Source organism: Capra hircus, chromosome 6 (genome assembly GCF_001704415.2).
Source record: "Capra hircus breed San Clemente chromosome 6, ASM170441v1, whole genome shotgun sequence".
Classification (NCBI taxonomy): domain Eukaryota; kingdom Metazoa; phylum Chordata; class Mammalia; order Artiodactyla; family Bovidae; genus Capra; species Capra hircus.
Window position 1 is genome coordinate 31,899,502 of NC_030813.1, and position 27,944 is coordinate 31,927,445.

General features: G+C 35.8%; 1 protein-coding gene across 1 annotated transcript in view; it reads right to left on the reverse strand.

Annotated features, from left to right (window-relative positions):
* GRID2 (glutamate ionotropic receptor delta type subunit 2) overlaps positions 1-27,944 on the reverse strand; it is a 1,630,498-nt gene that overhangs the window by 599,805 nt on the left and 1,002,749 nt on the right. The window contains exons 5-6 of the mRNA XM_018049306.1: positions 17,761-17,814; positions 9,752-9,925 (exon numbers count right to left, since the gene is read on the reverse strand). Of these exons, the coding sequence (XP_017904795.1) occupies positions 9,752-9,925; positions 17,761-17,814 (228 nt within the window). The remainder of the gene's footprint in view (positions 1-9,751; positions 9,926-17,760; positions 17,815-27,944) is intronic.

Sequence of the window (27,944 nt, forward strand, 5' to 3'; positions counted from 1 at the left end):
TTTACATGGAAGATGAGTGTCATAGGTGCCAGATGTCACCATTTGCCTATATGTTTGTATCTATGGAGATTCAGTAACGAAAAAGTGAGAGGAAACAGCACCATTCATAAACATTACAATGATCAAGGGTCTATAAGAAATTATATACAGGTGCATTGCAATTAACAAGACAAATGCCATAAACTGCTGTTTGTGAATGTGTGTTTACATTAATGATTTCTTCTTCTAAGGTAATCATATTAACTTCCCTCTACATAGATTTTAAAATAAATTATACAAATATTTGATACACTGTATTGCACTCTTACAGTTTGCCAGAATCACTATCCTCACTGTTAATTACCAATATTGTCTATTTTTTAAATAATTTAGAAATAACATTTTAAAAATATAGATACCATGAGATATCCAAGGTCAACAACAGTGGTTTAATGTTATATCATTCCCTTTCTGAAGAAAAAAAATCAATATAAAATAAAAAATGAGAACTCAACATAGCTATAAAAAATAAATCCATTTTAAGCATGTAAATCTCAGATATTTAGGAGTCTTGTTATCACATTTTTTCTTGAAAATAAAGGGGACAGTACTTTGATTACCCTTTGCTTATAATTAATCATGAAGGAATCTTATGAAATTTTCTGCCCACATCACAGCATGCTACTAAACTTTAACTATTAGGATGATGAGAATTTGAACAACTGTTAATAAGCACTTCCTAACGGTGCCTTTGAATTTTCTAACTAGGTAAATCTTTAACCACTTGTTTTTGTAGATTTTCCTTTAAAGAGACTTTCAACATTCTTATGCACCACATGAAATATCAGTTTGTTTTTTATAAGGAAATATTTGGATAGGCCAGTCTCATCTTCGCCCCCACCCCACCAGATAATTCCTAGAGAAATGCCTGTAACTGGCAATGAATGAAGAGTAATGCTTGAAGTTAAAAGTAGCTGATAAAATGAACTTCATCTGAATCAGACTGAATACCCAAAAGGTAAATCTAGAAGAAATGTGAAGGATGAATGAGTTGTATCCAAAAGTCTGGGGCACATCTTCTGATATTTCTCAATAATCTACAATAATTTCACCTTTTCTAACCTCCCATGACTCCACTGCCTCAAACTCTCTTGCTCTAAGCAATCCAGCTTTATCTTGTTTCACCCTCTGACTGACTGCTTCAAGTGTGTAGATGAGAGAGTTGTGGGAACATCCTCTGATGTCTCTTTATCTGTCTCTAACTAGTCAACGTCCTCTCGTACTCAATTCATGGGTCACAGGCTGGGTGAATCCTACCCTGACAACTTCTCAGGATTCTCCCCATTGCCAGGCTAGGTGGGCAGTTCTTGTTTTATCTATCGGAACACTCAGTGCATATCTCTATTGAAGCATATCAGAATGCTAAAATTTCTTTTAAATTGCTTTTCACACAGAATATAAGTTCCTTCTGGATAGGGCCCATATTACAATATTTTTGCCTTTTGCACTTTTTGTTTCCCTTATTTTTTATTTCCTCTTGACTTAGCCCAGAGTCTAGCACATAGTTGGTTTTTCATAAATACTTGTCAAAGAAAGAAAGTCAAAGAAAAGAAAGTCTAGTTCAACATCAGTTAGGTTTAACAGAAGTCAAGATGTGAGCGATCTGACAACTGGTGACACCTCTTATGGCATAGTCTCCTTTGCATATCTAGAGGCATGCACTTTAGCATCCATGCTGGACTAAAAGGTCAGTGATCTGTAGTTGATATGTGACAAGTATTTTTGACAAATGACTGACTCTCTTTGTTTGCTCACATCCGGAACTACAGAATCAAAAGGGGATGATGACATTCTCTGAGCTTTCCATTATCCCTTCTTTTACTTCTTTCTTAGCAAATTCCTATTCTCTTTTGAGGTCTGTGCTCTTTACCATGGTGCACATTACAGCCCCTCTCTGCCATTACCTACTGACCTCTTGGTCACTTTTTATTCAGATGACCTTTGCTTCTACTCTGGCCATGACAAGCACAAGTGACTATTTATTAGACACAAATGAACAACTCCTCTAACATCTTAAATGTCTGCATCCCACCATTTGACCAATCGTGTCTCTCTATCTGCTCTAACAACATTTGTTTTCTGACTTTACTGAACCATCAACACCAACCTCCTCTACATGCCAACTTTCCGATATCTCACACCTTCTTTGACTTGCTCTGAAACATTCTCCTTCCTTTAGTACTTGATTACTTGGTATAATTTCTAGGCAGCTCCTCATCTCAGCATTCTTCCTCTGTCTTTCTCTTATTTTTCAGTGTTTCTGTTGAAAGTTTAATACTCAGAACTAACTTTATTTGCAGATGTGAACTGACTAGGAGAGATTTGGATAAAATGTTATCTCTCTTGATCTTAACAAAATGCTTCTGATACAGAGACTGAGATAACATTAGAATGGTTTGGAGCAAATATTACTTCTGCTATGTTCAAAACAAGTTTGCCTCCATTTTAACAGCCTTAAACTGTCAAACCATGTCTCATCCATCTAGATATCCTGCAACTGACTTTGAATCTACACTTTATATCTATCATATTTTAAGTTTTAGGCATATCATTCAGTGACTTAACAATTTGAATCTTGATGATGTAAGAAAATATAAGCTTTCTCTTCTAGTTTTATGTCATTTACAAATCTGATAGACGTATTTCATTCATTTTAATTTGTGTAGTTTAAAAATCTTGAAAATACTAGGTCTGTGTGAAGTCAAAGTTGATCAGTCATCTCCGACTGTTTGGGACCCCCTACGACTATACAGTCCATAGAATTCTCCAGGACTGGGTAACATTTCCCTTCTCCAGGGGATCTTCCCAACCCAGGGATCAAAGCCAGGTCTTCTGCACTGCAGGTGGATTCTTTACCAGCTGAGCCACAAGGGAAGCCCTAGGTCCAAAGACAGACTCTTTGGATAGCCATAGAGAATTCCTTGCTTTTCAAGAGTAGAATACCTATCAGTGTGGTTTTACTACTCCACTAGTTCTATACTTCCCAAACTGAGGGCAAGAGAAACCCTGGTGAAAAGCTGTAAATATTAAAGGTACTCAAAGCTACATAATACATCTGGGCCATGTTCGAGGCTTATCAATTTTGCCTGAAGATTTGGAGACAAAACAAAGTCATTTAGCTGATTACTTTTTGAGATGTTGTTGTTCAATCACTCAGTTGTGTCTGACTCTGTGACCCCACGGACTGCAGCACGTCATGCTTCCCTGTCCTTCACCATCTCCTGGAGCTTGCTCAAACTCACGTCCATTGAGTCGGTGATGCCATCCAACCATCTCATCCTCTGTCATCCTCTTCTTCTCCTTCCTTCAATCTTTTCCAGTATCAGGGTCTTTTCTAATGAGTCAGATCTTCGCATCAGATGGCCAAAATATTGGAGCTTCAGCTTTAGCATCAGTCCTTCCAATTTAGGATTGATTTCCTTTCAGATTGACTGGTTTGATCTCCTTGCAGTCCAAGGGACTCTCTAGAGTCTTCTCCAGCACTCACAGTTCAAAAGCATCAATTCTTTAGCACTCAGCTTTTCTTATAGTCCAACTCTCACATCCATACATGACCACTGGAAAAACCATAGCTATGACTATAGAGACTTTTGCTGGCAAAGTAATGTCTCTGTTTTTTAATATGCTGTCTACCTTTGTCATAGCTTTTCTACCAAGGAGCAAGCATCCTTTAATTTCATGGCTTCAGTTACCATCTGCTGTAATTTTGGAGCCCAAGAAAATAAAGTCTCACACTGTTTCCATTGTTTCCCCATTTATTTTCCATGAAGTGATGGAAGCGGATGCTATGATCTTAGTTTCCTGAATGCTGAGTTTTAAGCCAGCCTTTTCACTCTCCTTCTTCACCTTCATCAAGACGCTCTTTAGTTCCTTTCTGCCATAAGGGTGGTGTCATTTGCATATCTGACGTTACTGATATTTCTCCCAGCAATCTTGATTCAATATTACTTTTAATTTTAAAGAAACTCATATATGGTATAACTTTTAAAGACAATAATAAGAGTATGTTGTGAACTTTTAAAAAAAATCTGAAGCCAAAATGTTTACTATCTTTTGTTCTTTGTAGTCTTTGGTGAAAATGTTTGAATGGCATCAATTTATATACTTTTTAATGTTTTCCTAAAGGAAAATTTTTCAATGCTACATTAAAATCAACAAAGAATAGAAAGATTTACCACATCATCTAAATCTAAAAAAAAAAATATTAAGTAGGCTTTGGTGATGCCTGTTCTTAAGGAAGTCCTATTATCTTGTTTAAAGTTTCTCAAGCCATGTATTTAATAGTATACTCTTCTGGGAGATGGTGAAGGACTGGGAAGCCTGACATGCTGCACTGCATGGGGTCACAAAGAATCGGACAGGACTGAGCAACTGAACAACAGCAATGTATCTGAATATTAATTTTACTGTGTTAAACACTTGTTATCAGAATCTTTCTACCTCCCTTTTGAAAACTGGGACAATATGCCAATGCCTTGTACTTGGGTTCTCTTCCTAAATATTTCTCTAATATTTCTAAATTACAACATTGTGATCAGATCTACAGCTTTATTAACTGCTCTGAGAAATTATTTTTCAGGCCTCATTTTAGAACAGTAAGGCATACTCTAACCACCTCCCAACACCTGCTCCTTCTAATCTAATGATCTACTTTTCTTTAAATGACTTTTACCCTAATCTTTCCAATTTTAAGGTGGAGAAACAGAAGCAAAAGGATTTGAGTGTTTCTATTTTCTCTCCATTAGCAGCCAATCTAACATTCGTTTTGTGTGTGTGCTCAGTTGTGTCTGGCTCTTCGTGACCCCATGGACTGTAGCCCACCAGGCTCCTCTGTCCACGGGCTTTCCCAGGCAAGTATTCTGGAATAAGTTGCCATTTCCTACTTCAAGGGATTTTCCTGACCCATGGATCGAACTCACATCTCTTGCATCTGCATTGGTAGAGGGATTCTTTACCACCATGCCACCTAGGAAGACAACATTAATTTCATCAAGCAGTAAATGGCTTACTTTCTTTTGTTTCATATATTGCTAAAAACTGTTTCTAGCTGAAAGGTATCTTTGACATTTAGTTTGCAACTTCAGCTAATTCTGAATTTTAGTCTTTCTGGCACTAATTTAAAGATTGAGGAAACTTGGCTCTTGTTCTTCCTAAGTATTACTTAGGCTTACCCAGTAGAAGGACAGTTGCTGAAGCTGAAGCTCCAATACCTTGGTCATTTGATGCATAGAACCGACTCATTGCCAAAGACCCTGATGCTGGGAAAGATTGAACGCAGGAGGAGAGGATGAAAGAGGATGAGATGGTTGGATGGCATCACCGATTCTTTGGACGTGAGTTTGATCAAATACTGGGAAATGGTGAAGGACAAGGAAGCCTGGCGTGCTGCAGTCCATGGGGTCACAAAGAGTTAGACAACTGAGCAACTGAACAACAGCAAAATATTACTCTCCTTTCTGTGTACACTCCTTTCTGTGTACACTCCTTTCTGTGTACTCTCCTTTCTGTGTACTCTCCTTTCCGTGTACACTAAAACATGTAACAGGCCAGAGATCTCTAGAGGCTCACCTTCTTCTCTAGATGTGCCCTCTTCTCCTCTGTTGTACAGATTATTGTGACTGCTGGGTTTCTGTTTTCAGAGGTCATAAGAATCATATTTTCATACCTTTTTCTCTGAGTTTGTCTTTAAGTTGGATCCTGCTGATAAGATATATGTCTACCTGTGATCCTTTTTATCTGCACTGCGGACTCCAAGTTGAGAGAGGGTTATTTCTCCCAGGGAACCCCTTACTCTCAATTTTTAAAGTTCTTTTCTTGTTATTTTCTTTAACTTCAGTGAGATAAAACATACACCAAGGCCAGATTTTTATCAAATGCTCCACTTTTAGTGGAACATTTTAAATTCAAGAGCCCAGCATTTAGGCACTTCATTATATAAATCTTCACATATAAAAGTTTCTGTCAGTTTTCCTTTTACATATTAAACATTTAGTCAAATTCTATTACATATAATAGGGATGTTAATACACAATAGATGCACAAAGAAAAGTAATCTTCCAGCTTTCTTCAATCTGTAGCTTTGAGGGGTGTATGAAGAAGGTATGGGGCAGGAGGAGCGCTACTTCCAGTACATCCTTAATTCATTAGATATGTCTGGGAATACAAAGATAAATAAAATATTTGTTCCCTGGTTTCAAGGAACTCAACTGAATCAGAAGGATTGTGCTGTTAGGCGAATATGCTTTGAAATACTGTGCAGTACCTTGCTGCTTTCCCAATCTGTACATTTCCTACTACCTCTTTCAACAGAAACAGCCTTTAATATCTCATGATTTTCTAAATCAAAGTTCTTTCACATTTCTATTTAAAACTCTATCATTTCCACATCAATTATACTCAGAACCAATTAATATCAAAAGATGGGTCATTAGTAGAAAACTCTAACTTTGTTTAGGATTGAGTGGCTCACTTGACTTCTGTTTTCTTATTAATTACTTTCAAATCCAAATTTTTACAAAGGTGCAAAGCACCACGGTAGGTATGATGGGAAAAAGAAAGAAAGACAAATATTTAATGTGATTTTATGATGCCTAGAGGGAACTTATTCTAAAGGAGCTTAAAAATCTACTAGCAAAGTTTTGTGGGCAATGATTCCGGAACCAGCTGTTGGGTAGATACACACTGCTCATTACAATGGTGGAGAAGGAAATGGCAAACCACTCCAGTATTCTTGCCTAGAAAATCCCATGGACAGAGTAGCCTGGTGGGCTGTTGTCTATGGGGTCACACAGAGTCGGACATGACTGAAGCGACTTAGCAGCAGGAGCAGCAGCAGCATTACAATGGTAATAAGTATGAAGAAATGGTTAGATAAATGGCCATTTATCTAAAATATTCAAAGCTGACTAAAAATAGGGAAACTGTTATCTTTCAAATAAGGAAGTGGTTTAGCCAAGTCACCTTGTTTATCTAGTATTATTATGAATGAACTAGTTCTCCTAGAATTATTTTTCCAGCCTCTTCAAACTGAACATCTCTAAGTACTAAAATATTATTTCTATTAAACATTTGAAGGAATAGGTTTCTAAAATAGATCTTATGTTTATTCCTACTTATGAAATTGACTGTGACTTTAATCTTTCTTGGTATCTCAGGGTTACTGTTTAAATATTAACTAATAAACTACCTAAGAAGAGGTGGCAAGAATACACAGAAGAACTGTACAAAAAATATCTTCACGACCCAGATAATCACGATGGTGCGATCACTCACTTAGAGCCAGGCATCCTGGAATGTGAAGTCAAGTGGGCCTTAGAAAACATCACTATGAACAAAGCTAGTGGAGGTAATGGAATTCCAGTTGAGCTATTTCAAATCCTGAAAGATGATGCTGTGAAAGTGCTGCACTCAATATGACAGCAAATTTGGAAAACTCAGCAGTGGCCACAGGACTGCAAAAGCTCAGTTTTCATTCTAACCCCAAAGAAAGGCAATGCCAAAGAATGCTCAAACTACCGCACAATTGCACCCATCTCACATGCTAGGAAAGTAATGCTCAAAATTCTCCAAGCCAGGCTTCAGCAATACGTGAACTGTGAACTTCCTGATGTTCAAGCTGGTTTTAGAATAGGCAGAGGAACCAGAGATCAAATTGCCAACATCCGCTGGATCATGGAAAAGGCAAGAGAGTTCCAGAAAAAACATCTATTTCTGCTTTATTGACTATGCCAAAGCCTTTGACTGTGTGGATTACAATTAACTGTGGAAAATTCTGAAAGAGATGGGAATACCAGACCACCTAACCTGCCTCTTGAGAAATCTGTATGCAGGTCAGGAAGCAACAGTTAGAACTGGACATGGAACAACAGACTGGTTCCAAATAGGAAAAGGAGTACATCAAGGCTGTACATTGTCAGTCTGCTTATTTAACTTCTATGTAGAGTACATCATGAGAAACGCTGGACTGGAAGAAACACAAGCTTGGAATCAAGATTGCCAGGAGAAATATCAATAACCTCAGATATGCAGATGACACCACCCTTATGGCAGAAAGTGAAGAGGAGCTAAAAAGCCTCTTGATGAAAGTGAAAGAGCAGGGTGAAAAAGTTGGCTTAAAGCTCAACATTCAGAAAACGAAGATCATGGCATCTGGTCCCATCACTTCATGGGAAATAGATGGGGAAACAGTGGAAACAGTGTCAGACTTTATTTTTTGGGGCTCCAAAATCACTGCAGATGGTGACTGCAGCCATGAAATTAAAAGACGCTTACTCCTTGGAAGAAAAGTTATGACCAACCTAGATAGCATATTCAAAAGCAGAGACATTACTTTGCCAACAAAGGTCCGTCTAGTCAAGGCTATGGTTTTTCCAGTGGTCATGTATGGATGCGAGAGTTGGACTGTGAAGAAGGTAGAGCACTGAAGAATTGATGCTTTTGAACTGTGGTGTTGGAGAAGACTCTTGAGAGTCCCTTGGACTGCAAGGAGATCCAACCAGTCCATTCTGAAGGAGATCAGCCCTGGGATTTCTTTGGAAGGAATAATGCTAAAGCTGAAACTCCAGTACTTTGGCCACCTCATGCAAAAAGTTGACTCACTGGAAAAGACTCTGATGCTGGGAGGGATTGGGGGCAGGAGGAGAAGGGGACGACAGAGGATGAGATGGCTGGATGGCATCACTGACTCGATGGACATGAGTCTGAGTGAACTCCGGGAGTTGGTGACGGACAGAGAGGCCTGGCGTGCTGTGATTCATCAGGTCGCAAAGAGTCGGACATGACTGTGTGACTGAACTGAACTGAACTGAATAAACTAGCTATATACTATAGTGATACACTTGGAACTGTATTATAATGTAAAGTTGTTTTACAGAGAAGGTGCTGCTCTGGTAGGGTATTTGAAGTAGCATATCTCTTTGATTTCTCTATTTATGTTTCTTGCGTCGTTACAGGTCTTCCTATGCCCTATTCTTGTTGATGTGCCTGCCTTTGTGAAACCTCCTTCAAACTGACATATTGAGATGGCCAGTGCAAAGTGAAATAACACAAAAAATTCTGATAGGAGTTTCCTTAAGAAAAAGTAATAGGATCCAGATGAGTATTAAAAGGGCATTCTTATGTGTAAGCTACAGGGAATTTATGTTATTTTATTTTATTCATTTTGCTGCTCAGAGATTGTATTCATTTACTTTCAAATTTTTTGTTGTATTCTGAATAGCAAAGGTTTCAGCTATCTCCCATCTGAGTTGGATATAATTTTATATAACACTTCTGCATTTTCAGATTTCTAAATATTTTTCTGATGAAGTCCTTCCAACCAGAAATTAATCTTTAAAAAGGAATAAGCTTCTATATCCTTGTTATGCCAGAAAAGGCAAACAAATTTATTAGCTTAATAATTTGGAGTTTGGCATTAAGGAGTATCAATCATGAATTCTACCATGAGAATGCTATTGAACTACTTGCTGAAAAGAGAATAACCTTCACTGATTATATTTTTATCAAATAGATATTTTGCTGCAATGAAATTTAGAACAATCGAAGAAAGATTCTTAGCACTCTTCCCAAGCAGACTTATGAAATTGCTGGACCAAAAACGGAAACATGTAGAATTCTGAATGCAATGCCACCAGAAAATATCTCTCTACAACTGACCAAAAAAAAAAAAAAAAAAAAAAAACCTTAAAGAAATATCTGGGTGCTTAGAATATACCTCCATATTCTGAGCAAATGGATCCTTTGGATCACACAATGTTGAAGATATTCGATGGTTGCCACGGAAACATCGCTGACTTATATTCTGGGGGACTGGAAATGTCTGTCGAATGATGGTTAACCTTCCAATTGACCTTCTTACAAGTTCCTGTACATCCACATCATTTATTTCCTATAAGATAAGAAATGGAAGAATTAGAAATGTTATAGTACATAACAGAACACAAAACTATTAATGAGTTGTTATCAGGAAATGCTAAGAGATTCTGTTACTGTAAAACATTTGCTTAATGCTTAGCCCACATCCAAGTGAAAACAACACTACACGTTCATTGAAATAATCAACTCATTTGTAGTTGCTGTCTGTGCTTTAAATTATATGCATTTATGTATATAATTAATGAATGCCTAAATAATTTCAAATGAAGTGATGGACTTGAATACTTTTTCTTCATAATAAGTTTATAATATGTTGAATACGTCAGAAAACTATGTGTTATCTAAACATTGGAAAAGGTCACAAAGTAAGCTGCTATTACACTTAATTATTCATTAATGGATTTCAAGATACTTTGACGACCTAGGAAGATAGTTGTAAGAGTTTTATATATATATAAGCAATGAAAAGGGGGTTCTTAAATGAGACAGCAGCGAGAGAAAGAGGAGGCATCATTTTTTAAGACTTTTCCCAATTATTTCTTAGAACTATTGGTGTTAACTCATGGACTTGTTTTGATAAGGAATAGATAAAATGCTCATTAACTGCTGAACTGATATATTAGTATATAATTGTGTTCTTAACATAAAGAAGAAAAAGTCTGTTGATTAATACAAAATAAACTCCAGTGATGTTTATCCAAATTACTACTAGTTTGCATATAAGCCTTTGAGAACGCAAAGAAAATCATTTTCTTCTTCCTTTTCCCAGTCACCATCCAACTCTAGACTTAAACTTTAAGATTTGACTCAACTATGGATGTGAAAATGAAAAAAATAAAATAATATTTTTAACATATATCTGTTCTAATTGGAATTAGAATAGATGTGATCAAATAAATTTTAGTTTTAATGCAGCCTTACTTAGTAGTTTACTTAGCCTTTACAAAGGTAGTTTGTAATTCATGATATCCATCTGAAATCTTTTAAACCGATGAAGTCTTTGTAATTAACATATTATTGTTTTCAATAGATTCTTACAGCAACAGAAATAAAATATTTGACATAGGATACACATTGGATGAAGTGAGTATTTCTCAGGTTTGTTTCAAAGAATTATTACAGAATAATGAAAGAGAAAAAGATGATTTACAAGTGTAAATTTTCTTTGTCATAGAACATATTAGCTTTAAAATCCATCCTTTATTTATGATCTTTATGAAATAAAGATTTTTCTGAAAATAAAATAACACCTACTATCAGCCATATCTAGTATAAATATACTGGATTTCCAGTCAATTAATGTACCATAAAGATGATTTTTCTCAGTTTAAAATGCTGTTTTTTTCCTTTAGTGTATATCATTCACTGATACCAAAATTTCTGTCTGGCAAAAGCAGGTCAGTTTTTAATTCTCTGCCATCTACTTATGAAGTAAAATTAAACAGTGGCTACAGTGTCTATCAACTTCATTTTAGGTCTCAACTTTAAACAGGAAATGTTTAAAATAAATTTTTATTGTCATTCAATGTTATTACATGTTTAAAAATTTTTAATATTATGCAGATAGGCATCTTGATTTTTAAAGAGCAGTGAAAAATTCTACCACTCTCTCATAATATTGACTAAACTGTGTTATATATGTGGTCTTTTTTCTTTAGCAATATAAGATTTATCAATATTTTGTCAAATACCACTATTTCTACATTCTCCACCAGTGCTGAACTACAAATCAGCATATTAGAACAAAAACTTACATTTATTAAGATCCTACTATATTTTGGGAAAAATACTAAGTACTTAACACATTATTTCATTTTCTGCTAAAAACTACATTCTGATTCAGATGTTGTTAATTCTCATTTACAAATAAAGAAGAAGGGAGATTCCAAGTTCTTCATCAACATACTCTTTACTCATAATGAGGTTTTATAAATGTCATCCAAAGACAGTATCTGAAGTAATCATGTAAGGAATCAATTTTCCTTACAGGAATTATTTAGATTAATATTCATGAGTGATAGGAATTAAAACAATAAAGATATATTATTCTAGAATTTAATAACTTAATGATTCTATAAGGAATGGTAAAGTCATCTATCAGAAGCCAAAGTCTTTGAGAGGACTAGTTTTAAATCCACACAAAAGGATGGTTACCTTTTACAAGTTCTAAAAGCTGAAGTCCTCAGATGTCTAAATGACTAAACTATATCTGAGAAAATGTCAATTTGAATTGAATATATTTTGCCTATTATTATTTGAGGAAGGGAAAAGAAAGTAATTTTCTGGTAGGAAAGAATCTGCCATTCTGAATGAAGCTAACAGACAGTCTGTCTCAAAAAATTCACTTGCAGTTTTAGTTTGACACCTGATCTCAAAACCAGTTTGATAGTGATATGAAAACTTGATTAGGTAGCTATTTTACATTTAAAGAACTGCATTCCAGAAGATGCATTTCAAAACTGGTAAATACAACGTTACGTAAACAGTGGAAGCCAAGTGAATATTTAATCTATTAAGAAATATTTTTAAAACAAAAATAAATTGTTCAGTAAACTGCTTTATTAAAATATGAAGCTGTGGCATAATCTATTGGAATCTACGCTGTTCAAATGTGCAGACTTTAAAAAATGTTAAAATAACTGATTTAAAAAATAATCATATGAAGAACTAGTTTACCACACTCAACTGAGTCCCCTGTACTCCCTAAATATGCTACTAAGTTATACAGACATTTCCTGAGTTTGAAGGAATTTAAAGAAAGTAAATTAAAAATTATTTGTCTTTTTTGTATTATTTATTTTAGTGAGCATATTTATGAAATAATTAATATTGCAATGAAAAACAAATATGTTTTAGTGTACTTAATTTTTCTCAAGTGTTCTTAAGAGCAAAGCATTTAGCTTTTTTTTTCTCCAAAAATTATTTACATGGATAATCAAAAATTATCAAGAGTCAAATCAATATACCCAAGAAAAAGATTCTTATTCACTTACTGTGATAGTTTAACATAGAGTGAACTCTGAATGGAGTCAAAGCCAAGGGAGGGGAAAGCTAAAATATCTGGTATGGCTATAACTCCACCAGAAGCAGCCAATTTCCAGAACAAATCTTTTAGGAGAATTGGATCACTCCTGAACCCTTGTAGGATATCAGCTTTAAGCTTAAGTTAATAGAATTCCAGGGAAGGAAAGACTCAAAGTCTATTAGATTGGATGCCAATCTATATTACATAAACTTTTTCAGAATAGGATCCCTTCCTCCTTTCCTATTCTTTTATCTCTTAATATCTAATGAAGTTCTTGGCTTAGAGTAGGTATTCATTAAATGTATTGTCAAATAAAAAACTGAATGAATGGCAAGATTTCAGCAAACCATCTTTGAAAGACAGATCCCTGAAACTTTAAGTAGAGACACTGGGGTGTTTTAATAACTTTATCTATTATAAATAAAGCAGATTTTAGTAACGATATTAAGCAGTGTGCTATGTAGTATAATTTGAAAAGATTATATTTATTGTTGTGTTGCTGGTATGTTTATGCTCTCTTAACAAAAAAGATCCTTTGATGCTTCCATAAAGTTTAACAGTAATGTGAAATTATTATACATATACCATGAAACATGGAACAAAACCAACTGCAGACTACAAGTGTGGAAAGAGGAACAGAATGTCAACTTTCTGCTTGACAGATTAGTAGAGAGCAGTTCAATTAATCACCAAACTAGAAAAATGAAAAATATTCATTACACATATTCAAATCTCCACAACTTCTTCTCCATAACCACAACTTCTTCACTGCAGAACTAAGCAGTGATTAGCAGAGAATAATGGCTTAAACTAAAAAACTAGTATTTAAATAAGAAGTCAGGACACCAAGGGTCAGGTTTAGTATCATCAGGGAATAGAAGACTACATATAGCATTATGCTTCTTGCTGCTCTAAACAGTGTGTGTGTGTGTGTATACATTAAGTGGTATTGAAACACTAAGTGGTATTGACCTGCTCTGCCTAAAATTACATCTCTGCTCAAGGACTAGTAAGGAGCGCTGCAGGTAAAAAAGAGCTAAGGGTTTCAGTAACAAAGAGAAGTTACATTTATAACAATTTACAGTAGGAAACATGCGGATGAGAAAAGAACTGAGGTTTTCTACACTGTGTTCTATACTTCTAATATGTATTTATGTATGTACATCTTCTTAACTGAATTTCTAACTTGTAAAACTTAAATAAAGTGCTAGGCCATCTGCTTCGGGACTCTGAAGGGATGAAAATACTTATAAGGAAAGGCTGTTCTCTGCTGGATCACCTGATTGCAGGGAAAAGATAAATACCATTTCCAACTACTAGCATATGATTGGGAGAAGGCAATGGCACCCCACTCCAGTACTCTTGCCTGGAAAATCCCATGGATGGAGGAGCCTGGTAGGCTGCAGTCCATGGGGTCGCTAAGAGTCGGACACGACTGAGTGACTGCACTTCCACTTTTCACTTTCATGCACTGGAGAAGGAAATGGCAACCCACTTCAGTATTCTTGCCTAGAGAATCCCAGGGATGGGGGAGCCTGGTGGGCTGCCGTCTATGGGTTCACACAGAGTCGGATACGACTGAAGTGACTTAGCAGAAGCAGCAGCAGCAGCAGCAGCAGCATATGATTGATTATGAACTAGCATAGCCTCTCATCATTACAGCACATTTGATGCAAATGAAATAAATATACTGTTTTCAAGCTTTAGCATCAATTTGTATCATGATGCACAATGCCAACTTTGATTTATAGTTTCTCTTTGAGAAACTGTTGGTGCAATAAGATTAAGGAAATGTTTGCAACCCATTTTAAAATTAGCAACAAAATAGTAGCTACACAAACCAAACTAATCAGATTCACAATGTCCATGTTCAAACAAAATGGGCATTTGCAAGTTGCTGGACTTTGTTGTGGTTGTTGCTCCTTTCAGAGTTTATTATTTTCCTAGGAAACTTGAGGAATTCATGTTTCTCATTTTATGAAAATTAAGATAAAACTTGATTCATTTATTATAAACAGACCTATAAAACAAATAAAGGTAGTGAGACTCAAGTTTCCTGAGGCATATTTCAGAGAGAATGAGGTGGCTGGATGGAATCATGTAGAATTAAGTGGGTTGAGCACAGATACATATGTGGATGGTATTTCTTAGGGATGGAAGTACAGAAAATATGCTTGATCTCTGATTTTTTTAAACTTAGTTTAGGGAAAAAATATAATAACCAATGTAAACAGTGCGGGCTGTGACCATGAGATTTTTCAAAGACTTAAGTGGTATTGACTTGCTCTGCCTAAAATTACATCTCTGCTCAAGGACCAGTAAGGAGGACTACGAGTAAAAAAGAGATAAGGGTTTCAGGAATAGTAAAAGTGAGGCTCTAGTTATAACAATTTACAGTGGGAAACTAACATGTGAATGAAAAAATACCGAGGTTTTCTATACTGTGTTCTATACTTCTAATATATATTATTAGATTGTTTTTTGTGTGGATTGGTTTTTTGTAAAATAGGGACTCAAATTATGAAACAATTGTTGAAAGACATCATTTGCCCTAATATTTTATGAAATAAAACTTAATGAGAAGTTTAACAGAATGAGTTACAATCTTTATGAAAGATATAGTAAAATATAAGCTATTGCTCTTTCCATAAATGAAATACATACTACCCAACTTCCTCTTTATAATATGAAAAAGCAATTTCTTCCATAGCACAAACTGACAAGCAAGCAGTAGACAGATGGTCATTGGTGCCATGGGAAGCTCTTTCTACCTGGGTTCACATTTTCAAGATACAAGGATAACATTAGAAGTTAAGTTGAATATCAGGAAAATGTTAATTCAGGGGTCCTTTCTGCAATCTTATCAAAGAATAGAAAAGAATGGGCATTTCCATTTATCAATTGTAAGTGTTAATTTGTTTGATTAATCCATCTCTCTAAAGAGGCAAGAAATCACTTTTTCCCCCTGGTCATCGATATTGACACAAACAAGTAAAAGAGCTCCAGTTTGTTTCATATCAAAATAGCTGTGTGGCCTAGTCCTCATCAGAAGCTGGGTATGAAACAAAAACTAGAAATTAGGAGGATTCTCTATTTCAAAAAATAGTAATCCAGAAAATATTAAGCTAAAGACAAAAAGTAACAGAAAACTTATTGGCTCCTATAAGATTGAAATTTAGGAGCATAAATTTCAAAAATGTAATCTATAAGGAAAATTAAAAAAAAAAAAAAAACAGGCAACAACAACCAAAACTTTAGACTGGAAAAGATTAAGTTTTAAATCTCATTATTACTACTTAATAGTTGCATAATATTTGACATATTATTTTATTTATTTGAACCTTAGATTCTTTGGGGAAAAAAGAGATAAAAATACCTAGAAAAGGTATTTCTAGGTATGTGGTTTGTTTGTTGTCTCCCTTTCCCTTAATCCATCCTGATGTTTGGTCATTCTAGATTGACTTAGAAGCTTCACTGAAAAGCAGATCTGACATACACACATTATCTGTGGGGATCTCTGAAGAACACATCTTAATGTGACATAAGAAATACACTGACAAATCACGTAGAATCAAAGTCTGGCAGGCAAAAAACAGGTTTGTAAAATGTTTCCAGTGCCTTTAAACTGAACAAACAAGAACCATCAAGAGAGCTAAAATTCAGCAATGAAGGGTATTTGGGAGAAACAACTTGAAACTAAGAATCATTTTTACTTCTCTGTATAAAGAAAGGCAAGACCCCATTTCCTCAATACTTTATAAAACTATTTATTATTCAACAAAATAATATGTGAGTAAGGGATCTGTGAACTTTTAATGTACTGTGATCATTAATGCAATACCATTTACTGAGTGTCGTTTGTCAGGCACCATGTTCAGAGCATTCAATAATATTTCACTTAATTTTCATTAAGAACTGGTAAAGTAAATGTTGTTATACATACAGTACAAACTAACAAATAACCCCTGAGGCATAGGATATTTTATTATATATCCATAGTAACACAGCTAGGAACCAGTTTCAAAGTCAGGATTGAGCCTATCTTGCTGAATTCAAGACTAGAATTCTTGCCAAAAATGCTGCTTTGCTCCTGAGATAAAATGTATTATTCTATAATTCAACATTAGTATCATTTGATAAACAACACATTATTTTTTCCATAAGTAATAATAGATATACTGAATACTAGATCATTATCTCATTATTTGACTGATCTACTCATTTTCCTTTCCAACTCTGACAGGCAGGTGCTAATGGAACAACTTATTTCACATGCTCTCATGTTATAATACTGTATTTTTAATGTTACACATTGTTTTTGCAAAAAAAAAATCTTTCACAAGAAATTTGACAAGTCGGTGGATTTTAAAACAGTTGTGTTTCTTTTTGAAAAGCAAAACAATCTGCTCTTATTTATTCATATTCATGTGAGGAACTATTTAATCCACTTGTAAGGGGGTGGGATATAAAAGTTCTAGAAACAACAGTAAAATATAAATGGAACACAGGCCCTCCACTGGGAGGGATTCACTTTGCTCACAAAGGAGAACTGTACTTTTTATAAAAATGATCTCTGATGTAAGCAGTGTGTGCCAACGGAAAAGGCTAAAAGATACTCAGTGGGGAAGACGTCCTGTATTTATTTTATTCATACAAAGCCCTTTATAATTTGCAAAAACTCCTTATTCTATTTAATGGCATCCTTTCAGTGAGCTGAAAGTTTACTCTGTGTTCTGTTTCCTGTTAGAAGTTTAAGGCTATAGCTGTGACTATACATATGAAAACAGGACTCAGAATTGACAGTAAGGTTTAGTTAGATTTACCTCATTTATAATGATCCAGTGACAGTCAAAAGCAACCAAATTAGTCTCCACAACCTGGAACAGAAAACAAACCAGCTATCAGTCAGCATTAACTGTGAAAAACAAACCAAACTAAAAAGATATATTTGACAAATGACAAAAATATATCACATGTCGGAAAGGTCCTTTTCAACGGAAAAGTCAATGAAAGTGGAAAACCGTTACAGAAAAACATGGTAGAAGCATTTGTGTTCATCTTGTAAGCGCAGTGTAGACTTGCTAAGTTTGAAAATAAAGTTAATTAAAAGCCTAGAAAAAAAAAAGGCTTCAAATGAAAAAAGAATACAAACAATTCCATTTTTGTGATTTAACTGAGTACAATTTGCATTGAATTTCCTAATCCAAATAAAGCTTTGGTGACCTTGTATCATCTACCTAAAAAATATCTAAGGATATTAGATATCTTAGATATCTAAATATCTAATACCTAATATATCCTTCCATTATCTGGCTCTAACTTAACATTCTTATCCATTACTTCCCTGTGTATATGTTTTGTCATTGTCTTGACAAAGTAAAATGTCCATGTTCTAAAAAGTTTTGAGTATGTGTATTGAGGAGATCCAATTGTAAAATTACCTGAATGAAAAGACTATAAAAGTGATGGAAATTATATTAGCACAAGTTATAGTTGGTTAATTTCAGTAGTTTTGCTAATAATATGAGCAGAAAGAAAACTTATGTAAAAGAAAAAGTAAACTATGTATAGGTAGCAACCTTGACTGAATAGCTTTAAATAAATTGATTCTAAATTATCCTTGGCTTAGGCCAAAAAAGCAACCCTATTGCAGTGCGTTTCCATTCTATCCAACTTTATCATGAACATCCTAAGACATGTTCTTATGATTCATGCCATGGAATATATAGATAAAAGTTAGGTTAGATTGTTTTATAAGAGATTGCTGTGCTATTTTCAGCAGTAACACCAAAAGATCAGGTTTTAAGTGAAGATGCTTTCTAATAACTAGCAAGGAATTGCTATAAAGTATGAATTACTTGGAGATCAGTCCTGGGTGTTCATCGGAAGGGCTGATGCTGAAGCTGAAACTCCAAGAATTTGGCCACCTCATGCTCATTGGAAAAGACCCTGATGCTGGGAAAGATTGCGGGCAGGAGAAGGGGATGACAGAGGATGAGATGGCTGGGTGGCATCACTGACTCGATGGACATGAGTTTGAGTGAACTCTGGGAGTTGGTGATGGACAGGGAGGCCTGGCGTGTTGCGATTCATGGGGTCGCAAAGAGTCAGACACAACTGAGCGACTGAACTGAACCAAACTGAACTGATGAATTACTTTTGGAGAGGAAAATGGCAATCCACTCCAGTATTCTTGCCTGGATAATCCCCTGGACAGAGAAGCCTGGTGGGCTACAGTCCAGGGGGTTGCAGGGAGTCTGACACAACTGAATGACTAACGCATACATGGTACATAAATTACTTTTGGTGGTTAGTCTTTGTCCTACTGAGAAATGCCTACTGAAATATCCACTGAATCATGAGAAACACAATTGGAATTACATTTATGTGAGTCAATACTTTCTCAATCATATAATTATTTGGAGAATATTTTTTAAATTTTGGTATAAATTTTACACTATTTCCAAATATATCATCATATAGATTCCTATGACCTTACTAAGGTGACTTGATAATAAATATCTTATCATAGAAGTGAGGACATGTGATCTATTTTTAAGCTATACTATTATTATTGCTTTTGTAATACATACATGTTCAACTTTAGGTGAAACAATGTAGAAAGTATGACCAATGGCAGTTTCCAATTTTAGCTTAAGTCATTTTATACCAGTAATGGCACCCATTGTTTCTAATTTAATCATTTTTTTACTTTAATCATCTTAAATAAACTATCACCAGTAACTTATTAGCAATAAAAAGTGTTATACAAAAAAGTGTATCTATTTATATTAAGTGTATATTTATATATTATGTTGATATGTATACATGACCTACTATTATATCTATACCAGTGTGTAATATATGTATATATTAATATATATATATCTCCAGAGAAATAAATTTTACACTAGAGTTAAAAGAAAAGGTAAAAAGAAGTGATAATAATATTGTTTATGTTTTTCCCAATCAAATGGAGCTAAGGTGAACACTCTTAGGAAAGACAAATTTACACATAAATTCTCAGTTAATTTTGTAGATAACAAATATCAAACAACTATTATAAATACTAAATCAATACATCTATCTGATAATTTAACTTTTTATTCATATTAATCACTTTCCATTTGATATATTTTAGACTAAGTAATGTATCGAACTAACTGTATTACCAGCTTAAAGGACTGAATTAGTAATACATCTGGACAAAGGATTAAGAAGATATGTAAGACATTCTAGAATATTTTAAGTCTTCATATTTATTTACACTTATACTAGGGGCTTTCCCAGTGGCTTAGTGGTAAAGAGTCTGTAACGCAGGAGACTTGCAGGAGACACAGGTTTGATCCCTGGGTCAGGAAGATCCCCTGGAGTAGGAAATGGCAACTGACTGCATTATATTCGTGCCTGGAAAATCCCATAGACAGAGGAACCTGGCTGGCTACAGGATCACGAGGTTGCAAAAGAGTCAGACACGACTGAGCAACTAAACAACAACATACCAGAACTCGGATCAGAGAAATTGTTTCTTTTTCTTATCTTCCTTACTTAAGTAGCACATTTCCTATTTCAGCAGTAAACATATTTTAAGCCAATAAAAAGGATTAAGCAATTTGATTGAAATCTTTATTCCTTTTTATTTTTCTAGTGGGAACCTATTTTATACTTAATTCCATCACTTTTATAGTTGTTTGGTTTCATTCTGTGGACTTGTATAAACATCTAGCAAGTTAGTACAACCTAACTATACTATTTACTCCCAAATTTCAATTTTTGTTGATGGTTATGAAATAATAAAGGTCCTACAAATACTGTATACTATATTACCATATAATAATAAGCACTCCCCAAAAGATCACGTGATGCTTGGGCTATGAAAGACAATGGCAGTAAGAAAAGATTAACCAATGGTTTAACTAGTAGGCTTGGTTACAATATAACAGGAATAAAGGAAGTAGGGGTTTTCCTGGGCATCTGTTTCTCTCCCTTCTTGTCCCATGCTTCTTGCGTAACACTACACAGGTATACATTAATAACATAGAGGGAGCCAGGTTCATATTCATATAGAGTTGCTTCCACATCAACGTAGAGTAACACAGTTATAACAAATGAGACTATCCTACTTCCCAAGCAGCTTAGCTTACTTTAAGAAAATTGAACAAAAAAGGGGGAAAAAAATCAAGTCCTGTCAGGAAGACAAGCGATGAGTAAGGACAGGCCATCTGTCACTGGCAGGAACTTTAGAACTTCTGAATCTTTGGAAAAGCCTGACAATTTATCACCATGTCTTCCATCATCCATTCTCAGATCTTTAGATGTGCTAAATATAAGACAATCCAAAGCAAAGAAACTGCCAGAGCATATATCTCACTGGTAATAAATGTGGAACCGTTCCTATGAGCACAGAGGACAATTTAATTGACTCAACAATAACAGCAGCATGCTGTTTTTCACTCATCCTTGTAGCTTAACTAAATTAAGCTCACTCCCTTTGCAGGATATACTACATAATCCACATTTGTGCTAAGGGTTCCCGTGCTCTGTGCATCTGCAGCAGCAAACATATCAGGTGTTTGCTTGCTACTACTGCCCATTCACTTTCACTTTTCACTTTCACGCATTGGAGAAGGAAATGGCAACCCACTCCAGTATTCTTGCCTGGAGAATCCCAGGGATGGGGGAGCGTGGTGGGCTGCTGTCTATGGGGTTGCACAGAGTTAGACATGACTGAAGCGACTTAGCAGCAGCAGCACTGCCCATTCCAAATTGTCAAGTGGAATCCTCGAGTGATAGTCTACCTTGGGAAAGGCACTCAGTTATTTGGAGCAAGTGGCCAAAGAAATACTGAAAAGTTACTCCTATCCTGGCTCCTCATCTACTACAATACTAGAGCTTATATCTGCATTTCTCGAACTGTATTCTGTGGGACACTATTTTCCCTAAAATTTGTTAGCTTTCTGTAGCCAAACCCGATTTAGAAATGTTGAGTTAAGCCAAGTTAAAGAGATGTGTTACTGCATTAATCCTCAAAGCTTTCAACAGGTTAATATCAATATTGAAATATAACTAACATAAAAGTCATATTAATGTGCAATATTGTTTCATACATTATTATTTAGAGCATATGGCTTCAGACTTAAGAGCATGAGCTCTGAAGTCTGAGATTTTTCTCTATTATCTTACAGTGTGACTTTGAACATATGACCAATTCTGTGGCCTCAGTTTCCTTCTTTGTCATGAGGGTTAATGACAGGACCCACAACGAAACTACCACCAAGAGTCATGACAAAGGTTAAACGCAATAATAGAACACACTAAAAACTCTCAGTGAACACCAACACCTCACACTTTAATAAATGTGCTTTATGGATCTCCAAGGTACTTGGAACTTAGCATATTCCAAAAGATTTTGATTATGGAAACCATTTTTCCCCACTGCAAATCTCATGGGATTAGTACTTTTGGGGAGATATAGACTGGAACCTATGCTAATTTAGTCACACATATTTAAGAGTTCTAAAATTATACTGAAGCACCATGAGAAAATTCATAATTTCAAAAGCATGGCCTTATAATAATCCTAGAGAGAGTTTTCCAACTAATAAAAGAAATTTTTTTCACAAAACAAAAACTTATACAAAAAGTTGAATCAATATATTTTATGTAAAACCCAAATGTATATGTAATAGTTCTAACAAAAGAATAATATTTGTTCTTGTTTTCATTTTTTATTAAATCTTTTAAATTTTTATCCATTTCTAGTTAAAATAAAACTATATCAACACTATTTCTTTTGCAATAAAATATAGAAGATATGCATCAAGTATAAAACTTATAATACATAATAGATTATTAGCAAGGAATTCATGGATTTACAGTACAAACTCAATATCCAATTGAGTGTCATAAATGGGTCAATTGTACTAGTAATACAATAGAGTTCTGCTATAAAACACAATACAATTAAATACTGTAATTTTCTGAAATACAGTGTCATAATACAAAACCTCCGACTTCAAGTACATTAAACATGCACATGACCTTACTTTGTTTTTGTTTTTAGCTTATTTGGTCTTCTTCGCACTAGAAGAAGTGAGTTCAGTTCAGTTCAGTCCCTCAGTCATGTCCAACTCTTTGTGACCCTGTGGACTTCAACACATCAGGTCTTCCTGTCCATCACCAACTCCCGGACTTTACTCAAACTCATGTCCATTGAGTCAGTGATGCCATCCAACTACCTCATCTTCAGTCAGCCCCTTCTCCCACCTTCAATCTTTCCCAGCATCAGGGGCTTTTCTTTTTAAAAAAAAAATTTTTTTATTTTTACTTTATTTTACTTTACAATACTGTATTGGTTTTGCCATACATTGACATGAATCCACCATGGGTGTACATGAGTTCCCAAACATGAACCCCCCTCCCACCTCCCACCCCATAACATCTCTCTGGATCATCCCCGTACATCAGCCCCAAGCATCCTGTATCCTGTATCGAACATAGACTGGCGATTCGTTTCTTACATGATAGTATACATGTTTCAATGCCATTCTCCCAAATCATCTCACCCTCTCCCTCTCCCTCTGAGTCCAAAAGTCCACTATACACATCTGTGTCTCTTTTGCTGTCTTGCATACAGGGTCATCATTGCCATCTTTCTAAATTCCATATATATGTGTTAGTATACTGTATTGGTGTTTTTCTTTCTGGCTTACTTCACTCTGTATAATCGGCTCCAGTTTCATCCATCTCATCAGAACTGATTCAAATGTATTCTTTTTAATGGCTGAGTAATACTCCATTGTGTATATGTACCACAGCTTTCTTATCCATTCATCTGCTGATGGACATCTAGGTTGTTTCCATGTCCTGGCCATTATAAACAGTGCTATGATGAACATTGAGGTACATGTGTCTCTTTCAATTCTGGTTTCCTCAGTGTGTATGCCCAGCAGTGGGATTGCTGGGTCATAAGGCAGTTCTATTTGCAATTTTTTAAGGAATCTCCACACTGTTCTCCATAGTGGCTGTACTAGTTTGCATTCCCACCAACAGTGTAGGAGGGTTCCCTTTTCTCCACACCCTCTCCAGCATTTATTGCTTGCAGACTTCTGGATCGCAGACATTCTGACTGGTGTGAAGTGGTACCTCATTGTGGTCTTGATTTGCATTTCTCTAATAATGAGTGATGTTGAGCATCTTTTCATGTGTTTGTTAGCCATCCGTATGTCTTCTTTGGAGAAATGTCTATTTAGTTCTTTGGCCCATTTTTTGATTGGGTCGTTTATTTTTCTGGACTTGAGCTGCATAAGTTGCTTGCATATTTTTGAGATTAGTTGTTTGTCAGTTGCTTCATTTGCTATCATTTTCTCCCATTCAGAAGGCTGTCTTTTCACCTTATATGAGTCAGTTCTTTGCATCAGGTGGCCAAAGTACTGGAGTTTCAGCTTTAGCATCAGCCCTTCCAATGAATATTCAGGACTGATTTCCTTTAGGATGGACTAGTTGGATCTCTTTGCTTTCCAAGGGACTCTCAAGAGTCTTCTCCAACACCACAATTCAAAGCATCAATTCATCGGCGCTCAGCTTTCTTTATAGTCCAACTCTCACTTCCATACATGACTACTGGAAAAAAACATAGCTTTCTCTACATGGACCTTTATTGCTAAATAATGTTTCTGCTTTTTAATAAGCTGTTTAGGTTGGTCATAACTTTTTTTCCAAGGAGCAAGCGGCTTTTAATTTCCTGGCTGCAGTCACAGTCTGCAGTGATTTTGGAGCCCCCCCCTCCCCCCAAATAAAGTCTGTCACTGTTTCCACTGTTTCCCCATCTATTTGCCGTGAAGTGATGGGACCAGATGCCATGATCTTAATTTTCTGAATGTTGAGCTTCAAGCAACTTTTTCACTCTCCTCTTTCACTTTTATCAGGCAACTCTTTAGTTCTCCTCTTTCTGCCATAAGGGTGGTGTCATCCTTATGACACCTATCTCATATGCTAGCAAAGGAATGCTCAAAATTCTCCAGATCAGTCTTCAACAGTATGCAAACCACTGGATTTAAAAAAGGCAGAGGAACCAGAGATCAATTGCCATGATCTTAGTTTTCTGAGGTTAAGTTTTCTAAGGTTTGTTTTTCTAAGGTTATTCTAAGTTTTTTTCTAAGGCTTTTCTAATTTTTTCTTAGTTTTCTAAGGTTAAGAAAACTAAGTTTTCTTAGCATATCTGAGGTTATTGATATTTCTCCTGGCAATCTTTATTCCAGCTTGTGCTTCATCTAGTCAAGCATTTCTCATGATGTACTCTGAATATAAGTTAAATAAGCAGGGTGACAATATATAGCCTGGAAGTACTCTTTTCTCATGGAACCAGTCTGTTGTTCCATGTCCAGCCCTAACTGTTGCTTCTTGACCTGCATACAGATTTCTCAGGAGGCAGGTCATGTGGCCTGGTAATCCCGTCTCTTTAAGAATTTTCCACAGTTTGTTGTCATCCACACAGTCAAAGGTTTTTTTGGCGTGGTAAATAAAGCAGAAGTAGATGTTTTTCTGGAAGTCTCTTGCTTTTTCAATGATCCAGTGGATGTTGGCAATTTGATCTCAGGTTCCTCTGCCTTTTCTAAATCCAGCGGTTCACATACTGTTGAAGAATGGCAGGAGAATTTTAGCATCCCTTTGCTAGCATATGAGAAGAGTGCAACTGTGTGGTAGTTTGAGCATTTTTGGCATTGCCTTTCTTTGGGATTGGAATGAAAACTGACATTCTCTAGTCCTGTAGCCACTGCTGAGTATTCCAAGTTTGCTGGCATAGTGAGTGTAGCACTTTCACAGCATTATCTTTTAGGATTTGAAAAAGTCAACTGGAATTCCATCGCCTCTGTTAGCTTTGTTCATAGTGATGCATCCTAAGGTGCATTTGACTTCTCATTCCAGAATGTCTGGCTCTAGGTGAGTGATCACACCATCATGATTATCTTGGTTATGAAGATCTATTTTGTATAGTTCTTCTGTCTATTCTTGCCACCTCTTCTTAATCTTCTGCTTATACTAGGTCCATACCATTTCTGTCCTTTATCAAGCCCATCTTTGCATGAAATATTCCCTTGGTATCTCTAATTTTCTTGAAGAGATCTCTAGTCTTTCCCATTCCATTTTTCTTTGCATTGATCACTGAGGAAGGCTTTCTTTTCTCTCCCTGCTATTCTTTGGAACTCTGCATTCAAATGGGTATATCTTTCCTTTTCCTTTCACTTCTCTTCATTTCATAGCTGTTTGTAAGGCCTCCTCAGTCAACCATTTTGCCTTTTTTGCATTTTTTTTCTTAGGGAATATCTTGATCACTGCTTCCTGTACAATGACATGAACCTCCATCCATAGTTGTTCAGGCACTCTATCACTTCTAATCCCTTTAATCTATTTGTCACTTCCACTGGATAATCGTAAAGGATTTGATTTAGGTCATACCTAAATGGTCTAGTGGTTTTCCCTACTTTCTTCAATTTAAGTCTGAATTTGGCAATAAGAAGTTCATTATCTGAGCCACAGTCAGCTTCTAGTCTTGTTTTGGCTGACTGTATAGAGCTTTTCCATCTTTGGCTACAAAGAATATAATCAATTTGATTTCAGTATTGACCATGTAGTGATGTCCATGCATAGAGTTCAACTGTGGAGTTCATGTAGAAAGATGAACTCCCCAGGTCGTTAGGTGCCCTATATGCTACTGGAGAAGAGTGGAGAAATAACTCCAGAAAGAATGAAGAGATGGAGCCAAAGCAAAAACACCACCCAGTTGTGGATGTGACTAGTGATGGAAGTAAAGTCCAATGGTGTAAACAGCAATATTGCATAGGAACCTGGAATGTTAGGTCCATCTATTAATGCAAATTGGAAGTGGTCAAACAGGAGATGGCAAGTGTGAACATCAACAATTTAGGAATCAGCAAACTAAAATGGACTTGAATGGGTGAATTTAGCTCAGATGACCATTATATCAACTACTGTGGGCAAGAATCCCTTAGAGGAAATGGAGTAGCCATCATAGTGAACAGGTGAGTTCAAAATGCAGTTCTTGGATGCAGTCTCAAAAATGACAGAACGATTTCTGTTCATTTCCAAGGCAAACCATTCACTATTACAGTAACCAAGCCTATGCCCTGACCAATAACTCTCAAGAAGCTGAAGGAGAATGGTTCTATGAAGACCTACAAGACCTTTTAGAACTAACACCCAAAAAAGATGTCCTTTTCATTATACGGGCCTGGAATGGAAAAGTAGGAAGTCAAGAAATATCTGGAGTAATGGGCAAATTTGGCCTTGGAGTACAGAATGAAGCAGGCAAAGGCTAATAGAGTTTTGACATTGTACAGGAGACAGGGATCAAGATCATCCCCAAGGAAAAGAAATGCAAAAATGCAAAATGGTTGTCTGAGAAGGCCTTACAAAAAGCTGTGAAAAGAAGAGACATGAAAAGCAAAGGAGAAAAGGAAAGATATTCCCATTTTAATGCAGAGTTCCAAAGAATAGCAAGGAGAGATAAGAAAGCCCTCCTCAGTGATCAATGCAAAGAAATGAGGAAAACAACAGAATGGGAAAGACTAGAGATCGCTTCAAGAAAATTAGAGATACCAAGGGAACATTTCATACAAAGATAGGCTCAATAAAGGACAGAAATGGTCTGGACCTAACAGAAGCAGAAGACATTAAGAAGAGGTGGCAAGAATACACAGAAGAACTGTACAAAAAAGATCTTCATGACCAAGATAATCACGATGGTGTGATCACTCACCTAGAGCCAGACATCCTGGAATGTGAAATCAAGTGGGCCTTAGAAAACATCACTACAAACAAAGCTATTGGAGGTGATGGAATTCCAGTTGAGCTATTTCAAATCCTGAAAGATGATGCTGTGAAAGTGCTGCACTCAATATGACAGCAAATTTGGAAAACTCAGCAGTGGCCACAGGACTGCAAAAGCTCAGTTTTCATTCTAATCCCAAAGAAAGGCAATGCCAAA